Source organism: Oryzias melastigma, linkage group LG24 (genome assembly GCF_002922805.2).
Source record: "Oryzias melastigma strain HK-1 linkage group LG24, ASM292280v2, whole genome shotgun sequence".
NCBI lineage: Eukaryota > Metazoa > Chordata > Actinopteri > Beloniformes > Adrianichthyidae > Oryzias > Oryzias melastigma.
In genome coordinates, this window is record NC_050535.1 from 21795860 (window position 1) to 21805484 (window position 9625).

General features: G+C 36.8%; 1 protein-coding gene across 1 annotated transcript in view; it reads right to left on the reverse strand.

Moving 5' to 3' along the window:
• Nucleotides 1-4564, reverse strand: part of bach2b (BTB and CNC homology 1, basic leucine zipper transcription factor 2b) — a gene marked incomplete at its 5' end in the record, with an annotated part of 81042 nt that extends 76478 nt beyond the window's left edge. The window contains 1 exon segment of the mRNA XM_024291099.2: nucleotides 4422-4564. Coding sequence (XP_024146867.1) covers nucleotides 4422-4460 — 39 coding nt within the window.
• Between the last annotated feature and the right edge of the window lie 5061 nt (nucleotides 4565-9625).

Consider the following 9625-nt stretch of genomic DNA (forward strand, 5'->3'; position numbering starts at 1 on the left):
ATTCTGGTCACACAGGCAAACATTTGACACAGAAAGTCCTGGTGAAGTCCACGGAAGAACCCCACTTTTCCAACACACAACCATGGATTCACGGACATTCCTGGGACATAATGGAAATCATTTCTCCCACTCCGTGTCGTAAGTGCATGCAACATGCCTCAGAGTGACAGAAACAATGGCCTCTTTCACTGCCTGCACCAGGCTGGAGGTGCAGGGGAGGTGCATCATGGGAAGCCGACAGCCTCTTACAGTGGAGTGCAGATACTTCAGAGAGGCTTCACACAAGCCCAGGCAACAAGGAAGCAGAGCTTTAACTTTCAGACGGGGTTCATGAGCGACAGAACAAACCTGAAGGCGCTTGACTTTACTGTTGCACGTTTATGAAGATGATCGCTTTTGTTCTTCTAAATCTTTGACCTCTCCATTGTGGCTCTCTGGCTTAAAAAAAAATATTAATATTTTTTCAAGTAAGGGTTACTAAATTAGCATTTAATTGATTTATATTAGTTACGTTTATAAATGTATGGCTGAGATGTACCTGGAAGATAAACTAAGTAAATGCTTTTACATCCCTTCTGACTTGAGGAGGTCTTGTTTTAACCTTTGCTTCCTCCAGAATACACAGATTTCAAATACTAAGCAAAACTTTGTTAAAAAGCCTGATCTTTTATTAGTTTAGAGCACATATCTTCTGTTGAGAACTGCACTGGAATGATCCGGTCTGGCACGAGGAGTCTTTTATTTTGAAAGGAAATCTGTCAAATGTAAAAAATTATTTCACATGTTGAAAAAAAACACATTTCTTTTTATACTTCTGTTTCATTCATGCCACAAAGGAAGCATAATTCATATTTAATAATAATAAAAACCTTTGTAATGAATGAACAGCAGTATCAGAATAAGACTTTGTGGCTCCAACGAAGTGTTTTTGACCAGAAGAAAACACGACCAAACGGCTCTTTTACTGTTAAAATTTGCAGACCCCCAGCCTAAAGAATAAAAGAAGAGTGAAAATCGCTTTACCTCCCACAAAAGCAACAACAAAAACATTCAAATTATTATTATTTTATGTCTAACATTTTTCCTCCAATTCTTAAAAAAGTTTTTACTTTTGTTTCTTAAACTTTCTATAAGTTCATTTGTTTGTAATCTAGCATTCCTCTCAGTTATTTGGTCTGTTTTGGACAATTCTTTTCATTTTTGCAATAAAACAACATTTTTTTATGGCATAAACTTGTTTTTTTTAAAGTTAAAATCATTCAGATACTGACCGAAAAAATACAAATAATAAAATAAATTGAATCTAAAAGTCAGATTTTCTTTAAAGTTTAACAGAAAAGTAGCTTAATGCCAAAGGAAACATTAATAACAAAGCTGCTTTTCTGTTTTTGTTGTTTTTCTTTAATAATCATAATAATAATAATAAACGTCCCACCTTTTTATGAGAAAAAAAAACATTTTATTACCAATCTAAATGTACTGTAAAAATGGAAATTGTACCAAAACCATCAGTATTTTTTCCATTTCCTCTTGGAGTTGAATTGTGAAATAAGAAGAATCAGTGTTTAGACTTCACTGTAGTAAAAGTCTGGAATGACCCGTAAAAATTCCAACATGTGAAGGTCAGACTCCAGCAGCTCCGCTGGGTGAAACACTGAATCACCTGTCCTGCTTGGGAGAGTTTCCTCTGGCATCACACGGTGAGATGCTGTGAAGCTGCTGAAGACATCAGACTGGGAGCTCAAAGGTTAGGAAAACAAACTGCTGTCATGCAAATGAGCTCACTCTGAGGATGAGCAAACACACCAGCTCCATCTAAACAAACCGGGCCCGTCTGCATCCGCCAGCTCTGGGTGGAGAAGTGTGGAAGAGCGGAGGGAGATTCTCTAGTCCCAGTTTAGTCTCGTTTCATCTATTCCTTTACAACACTGATTTGATTTAAACACAACTGTACAAATTAAGGTTGTGCCAGAATATCGATACTGCAACACATCGCGATATTTAGTCCTGCGGAGCTCCTTAGCTCAATAGAGCGTAGCTCGCTAGTTTGCCACAGATGAGCTCGCTAGCATGCTACAGTAGAGCTTGCCAGCTCACTACAGCGGAGCTCACAAGCAAGCTACAGTGGAGCTCGCTAACTCGATACAGCGAATCTCGCTAACTCGACACAGCGAATCTCGCTAACTCGATACAGCGAATCTCGCTAACTCGACACAGCGAATCTCGCTAACTCGACACAGCGAATCTCGCTAACTTGATACAGCGAATCTCGCTAACTTGATACAGCGGAGCTCGCTACCATAATACGGCGTAGCTTGCTAGCTCGCTACAGATGAGCTTGCAACCAAGCTACAGCAGAGGTTGTTACACTGAAACTCGCTAGCACACTACGCTATCCACCGGGATGCTGGCTAGCACAGCGAGCCTACCCACTGAGTGTCCACTTAAGCTAATGTGGGCAAACGCAGGTGGGGCCACCACAGAAACCCAGCAGACTACAACCCAGCAGGAGCCACAAAGTCTTCCTTCACCCGTTAAAAACGAAGACAGATTTATGCTATTGTTACTACAGCAGTAACTATGATTGAACTGTTGTTCATTTTGCATGAATAAAACACAAAAAAGAAAACAGCCTTTTTTTTTTACTTTTGACAGAAGTTCCTTTCAAGATAAAAGACATCCTGTCCCATAAGATCATCTCAATGCAACAAAAGTAGTAGTAACAAATGTAAGTCAGCAGTGATTAAATCAAAATGTCACTGTTATTGGTGGATCCCTGCCAAAAATGTAAAACTAACAAACCAAAATGAAATCCGAATAATTAAGGTAGCCCAGACATATTTTTCAAACACACTTAAAATTCCTTTTTTTTTTCAAAAATAGAAAATTCACTTATTAAACTGGTGAGTCTTAATACTGGCTGTGGTTATTGACATCCATTGATTATTGTAGTACAGGACAAACAAAAATGTGTCAAAATTAGAGCTGGGTTGATACAATTGATTAATCCATTCAAAACTATGTAAGCTTAACAGATCAATAATCGATTCATAAAAATATTTTTTAAAATAACTAAAACAGTTTTCCCCTCATTCTTTCTTCTTCTTCTGAATAAGGTGTAATGCTATAGGATGATCTCCACCTAGTGTCCAAACTGAAACGTCCTCCAGGAGAAGCAGAACAATGTTTCCAATGTTAATGATCTGAACATTTTAGTTAGAACTTCTCCTTTAGATAATCCATGTAACACTGGATGATATTAACAATCTCATTATTTCACTGATACATTTACAGCATGTGAACTGGATCAGATTAATATAAATATATTCAAATTATATAGTAGATTATTAATGTATTTATAAACAAATATGTTTAAATGTTTAAACTCAAAATTAAAATGAATTAGGTGGATCAAAAGAATTGAAAAAAAAATTTGAATCAAATCTTTTCTAGAAATGATAATCGATACCCATCCCTGGTCAAAATGTTGTGGTTGGACTTGTGATACAAACTGTCCTTCAATTGTTTATTAATAAGTTTAGCTTTGAGTTAGTTTACTTTTACTACTTTCTAACTTTTCCTTCATAGTTATTTTTTAACATTTAAAAACTTTTTTATTTTTCTTTAATAAAGGAGTCACGTGTGGCTCAGGAGCCGCAGGTTGCAGATCTCTGGGTTAGTTGCTCAAATCAGCAAAAACCTGGAAAATGATTTGTATCTGACTGACAACAAATGAGTTTTAAAGCAAGAAGATTCCAACGTTATAAACTCAGTTTGGATTGAAAGAGGACGCCGTTTCACGGCGTGTTGTGAAACGCTGTGAGGCCGCGGCGTGCCCCTCTCAGGGTGAGAGCTCCACGTGGTCCACAGCAGCTTTTCCCTTCACAACTGAAAGTTATTTTCTGTGACAAAAAAATCACATCTGACATGAAAAAAAAGCTTTTCAAAAACACATGAAGCAGAGCTGAAAATGTCAGCCGTACGCGCGGACAGGAAAATGTGGATCGAGCGCGGGGTCTCTCTGGAAGGGTGGACCACTTTTCATTAATGATTAAGTCTCCTGCAGCCACTCACACCTGCAAAGGAAGTCACAGAAGGAAGCTTGACTTTTCTGCAGCAGTAAGTTATAAATGGAAATGCGCACGATTGGTTTGTCTGTAAAAACATCTCCAGATCCCATCAGCTTCTGCTGTCACCGTTCACCAGAAAGTTTCATCTGCAGTTGTGAAAAATCCACAGATGGACAGGACCAGATTAGACAATCAGAATGCGGCGCTGCTTTTTGTTTGTGTTTGTGACAAGTGTCGCCTCGGCTTCTCTCAGCCTAACCACAACAGGAAAAAACAGCCTTCCTGCCGGCAGAAACAGTCAGCAAGAAGGCTTTTCTGACAAAGAAGAATTCCGCTCCGACTCGTACTTACAGACTGGTCCTTCATCTTCTGAGGGTGATTAGTGATCATTTATCCACGAGCGGCGTGCCGACACATCGCTGTCAGTCCGGGAGATGCGAGGTGGCGCTGATGATTGGCAGCCTGGCGGCGGGGAGGGAGGGAGGAGGGCGTCCCTGCAGCATGAAGACAGACCCTCCTATCATTCTCAGTCACTCATCCTTCACACAGAAAACTTTACGCTATCAAAACCTTTTCTGAGGTCGAACACCGTTTTTATGCAAATTAGTCAAATGGTTTTCACCAAAGAAGAAAAAAAAAAAACAAAATTTAGTTTTTCTTGGCAGAAAACACAACAGCAAAAAAGGAATAAAAACAATATAGCTTCAAATACTTCAAGCTAATATTTAAAACCTTAAAAAATCAATCATGCAGCCTAAAATCTTTCAAACACGTATATTTCCGTTAAGTTTGCCATTTTTTAAAATTATAATGTAGTTTAAAATCAAATGAATAAAAGTCCACAGAACAGCAGCAGATCTTATCGGAAAAAAAATGTCAATTCAATTTAAATTTAAAAATAAAATAATAATAATAATAATAAGTCATAACTAAGTATTTATCTCCACTAACTGATATTATTTTAAGTAATAAAATTAGCTTAAAAGGTCACAAGCTTTAACTTTGAAAAAAATGAAACGAAAGAACTTTGATGTTTAATAATAGCAAATAAAACGTCAAAATACAACAGTATTTATCATTTGATACCATGATTTTGTAAAATCTCATTCTAATTACCATAAACATAAAAAGGAAAAAAAAATATAAAATATCATTCTAAATATTTTTATCTGCTGATTAAATGAAAATAAATCTAAATTTAAAAAAACAAAACAACAATATTTTAAAAATTTAGTTAACTCTTTCCAAGCAATGGAGAGAATTAAAAACAGGCGTTTTTTGGTAAATATTTTTCCAGTTTTTTTTTTTTTGTCTTTTTTTGTCTCTGTGAGATTACTGTAAACTGCTGAAAACCTGCCGTTATCTGGAGAATCATCTCCGAGATAAGATCAGTCTCTGTCCTCAGAGAACTTCAGCATCTGTCTGCAAATCAGCTGCTGACTTCGTCTGTAGCTTCATCAGACCAGATGAATGGAACAGAACAAAACCTCAATAATTCATTCTCAAGACAAAAAAATATTGCAACACGTTTATATACAACATATATTTAAATTGGATAAACAGTCTGGACTTTTTTGCATTTTTTATATTTGAGTGTTTATAAACGCTTCAATTTTATACTTACATTTTAAGACAAACATTTTCTGATGTTTAAGCTTTTTCTGTGTTTGTAATATTATTTCATGATATATTAAATATGAAAGTTATTCACTAATTTTTTGCTTTAAATTCCAATATATTTTCAGTAACTCAATTAATTTCTGTTGTTTCTGCAACTAATAGAGTGTCAATAAAACTTTATTTGTAAAAGAATCACCACTATTTCATTTTAGATCAAATAAACATTTTAATTAAGTCATTTTAAAATGCCAACTTCCAATATTTTGAAACCTCTACTAATAATAGAGGAATTCCCACTAAATAAGAACAAACATCTATTATTTATAAAAAGTCAAAAATGCTTTATGTAGGATTAATAATGAATGATCAGAGAACAAAAAATGATTTATTTAATTGTTTCACATTCATAAAGGATTATGATGCAAATTGTAAATAGAATGGTTAAGTTTTCTCATTCTTAATGTAAAGAAAGTCTGCAAAATTGTAATTGTTAAAACCATAACTGTGGTTTAAAAAAAACAGCTCGGAAAAACAGACTGAAGCCGAAACTCTTCAACCAAGATCAAGAGTTACACTTTTGAGAATTAAGCAAAAACACTAAGGAAAGTGTAATTCTGTGCAACGGCCAAAATTAGGATGGCCCCTCCCACTCAGCTAACATGGACAGATGTTTATTAGCCGATATCCTTAACGAGCAGGACTCCTGTACCCAATCATCGTGACTCCAATGGGTTCTGACAGGAGAAAATGATTATATTACTGTCTTATTCCTATGCCACATTTTCTCCGAGTCAGAAGTATGGAAGCGTATGTGACTCATAATTCAAAATAAAAATCCATAGTGGAAATTTGTATTCATTTTCTTAATGTAACTATATTACTTAAATCATCTGAACAGCTTTTCTTTCTCTTCTTCAAGAGTGCTCATTCTGTGACTTAATTAAATGATAAAGAAGATGGCATTTGATATTTCATTTTCAAAACGTTACTTAGTAAATTTGTACCAAAATTAAATTAGAAATATCAAATTTGAAAATTAAAATTGATAAACAGAAATACTTTTTCTTTTTCACAATGTACCTACATTATTTGTCTCCTAATTAAAAGGAAAAATCAATCCTCCAAACTGCGTTTCCATTTTTTTCTTCAATGTTCTGTGACATAATTACTACTTTATTGTTGCCTATTGTTATGGTAAATCACAGAATATCAACACTTGAACTAAAACTCTGATGTTAACCCTTTAACACCCGAGGTGTCATCCGTGACGCCTAAACACAAAATCTTTAACATCTTTTCAACTGTTATTACGATAATTCCAGCAGATTCTAATTCCTTCAGAATTATTGTGTTAATGGTTGAAAGGTTAAAGTAACAGAAAGAACATAAACACTGGAGCTCCGGTGCTAAAAGGTTGAACAGGCAGATTGGAAAGTTCAAAATTCTGGAGGAGAACCGGCGAGGATGAGAGGAGAAAAGCAGCAAAGTCCTCACATTTGCTGATGATTGAGTGATTTATGTAAAAAAAATGTCAATAGAAACATTTGAAAGCATAACCAAAAAGCAAATTTGATCTAAAATAAACAAAGCAGTGATGAAGTGAAATGGTCTTTCTTTTTGGAGATGTACTGATATGAACCAGAGCAGCTCCTCCTACGATGTTTCACAAAGTCATCAAAGAACCCATTTAGTATGCAGTTAAATATGACTGTCAAAGACACATTTTCATGTCTTTAAAGCTTGCATATATGATGCAAATCTGAATTTTTCTGGTCAACAAAAAAAGTCACCCCTTCCCCCCACCCCCAGGAAGGGCTCTTTTATGGATTCAACCCCACATGAAGCCTTTCATGTTTTCCATTCCTCATCTACATGTAGCAAATGGAAAACCCATTGGGGTAAATGTCACGCTCTCATTTTTCTGCTTTCATTTGCCTTCTCTTATCACAGATTTACATTTTTTCTTTATTTTCTGATCAGAAGAAGTTACACGACCACACAGGCAGGATCTCCACCTCTCTCCGCTGCTGCAGGACGGTAAAACGCCACCGCCTGCAAATCCTGCTGATCTTGTTGTGAGCTTACAGTGCAGCGCTGGCGCTCCGTACAGGAAGTGGGCTCATAACTGCTCCTCCACGCCCACAGCCTCCCAAGATCCCCTCCCACCGTGCAGCAACCCCCTGCAAAACCACCTGTGCTGGTCTCACAGGATGCCCCCCCCACAAACTGTGCCGTTCTCTTTTACAGCTGAGCGTCTTCACCAAAACCGCACACTCAACGCCTCTGCTCGCTTCACACTCCACCGCCTCAAAAACACGGCTGATTTGAGGGATTCTGGTAACAATCAACAGCCTAAAAAACAAGCTGCTGATCAAATCTTCCGATCACTTCGCTTTGTTCCAATACTCTTCCGTTTTAAGAACAAACTCTTTCTTCTCTTCTCTTGTGTGTGTTTAGCCTCCAATGAGGAATCATAACCTAAAGATTTCAAAAACATGTTTAAATCACCGCATCTCTGAGCACAAACACTATGTAGGAACATTTTTTGCAAAGTCGCTTGGGGCAGAAAACGTATAAAATATATATATATTTGTAATTTAACCTTTACTCATCCAGACAGGACAGATTAAAAACAGCATTTTTATTTACAACTGTGGCCTGACAAAAGGCTAGACCTTTTGAGAAATGAAAAAGACAGAAGTTACAAGAGACAAGAAGTAAAATTGAACAGAATCAGAAATAAACACATTCTAAAATTATAAAATCATTGCAATGAGGAACAACAACATTCATCTTTAAAATAGTCATTAAGATGTTTTTTAAAATCTGCTTGTGAAATAAAAGTGTCCAATCTGAGAGTTTTTGCAAGTCATTCTGTGGCTGCAGCAGATTGAAATGACACAGAACCAAGTGAAGAATTGGATTTGGGGATTCCTAACAATAACACAGGAGATGAGGTCTGTACACGCTGGCACAGAGAGGGTGGAGAAAGACCAAGCAGAGTTTTATAGATTAACATTTTCAACGAGTGAATAATGAAGTCCAGTTCACAGATGAGTAAAGAGTTCAAAAACGTTCAAAAGCAACAACTCAGCATTTCAAAAATGTGTCAGTATCAGTCACTCTAATGACTTAACAAAGGAAGCTTTTACAACGAAGCAGATTAGCCATAAATCCTGAGGGGGGGGCTATGACATACTGCTAAGACCCGCCCACTCTGAGCCCAGCACAACATGTCCAGTGTGTCACTCTCGCCTCCAAACACCTACAACACACATGAAAGCACCAGAGGGGAGTGTGAACTCCACATTTCAGGAAGCAGAACTTGTTTTAAAAATGAATGAAACTGCACCAAAGGGAGACTGAAGCATCCTGTTCAGCTGTGGGAGGGGCTGAGTCACCAGACGCAGCACAACCATGTTGTTAGGAAGCGTTTACACCAGTGTGATTACGTCTCCGAAAACTCTAAAAACATTTTATTAGTTGTAACTCTTCAACCGTTTACGCAATTAATAAAATTCAGATGGATGCTGAAGCAGAGAAAAGCAGCTTTGTATCCAACACTTTACGGTAGTCTAAAGCTCACGTAATGATTAGGTCCCCAACAGGGACACCTGTCTCAGGTGTAGGGGAGTTATTACAAAAGGGGACAATAACATAAAAACTGGACACCAGTAAGAGCGTTTATTAAATAAATGAAAACCTGTGTCCTGAAAAAATAAAATAAAATAATTAATTAGTGTGTTGGTGTAAACAAAAAGACAAACCAAAGGGGATTGGAACCTTGGCCAAAAATAAAATAAGTCAGGTAGACTGTCTGCTCACCCAGACATGTCGACCTGAAATCAAGACTACCAAGGTCCAACCCAAACTAAAATAACAAAACCCAGAACCTTAAGACTACCAAGGTCCAACCCAAACTAAAATAACAAAAC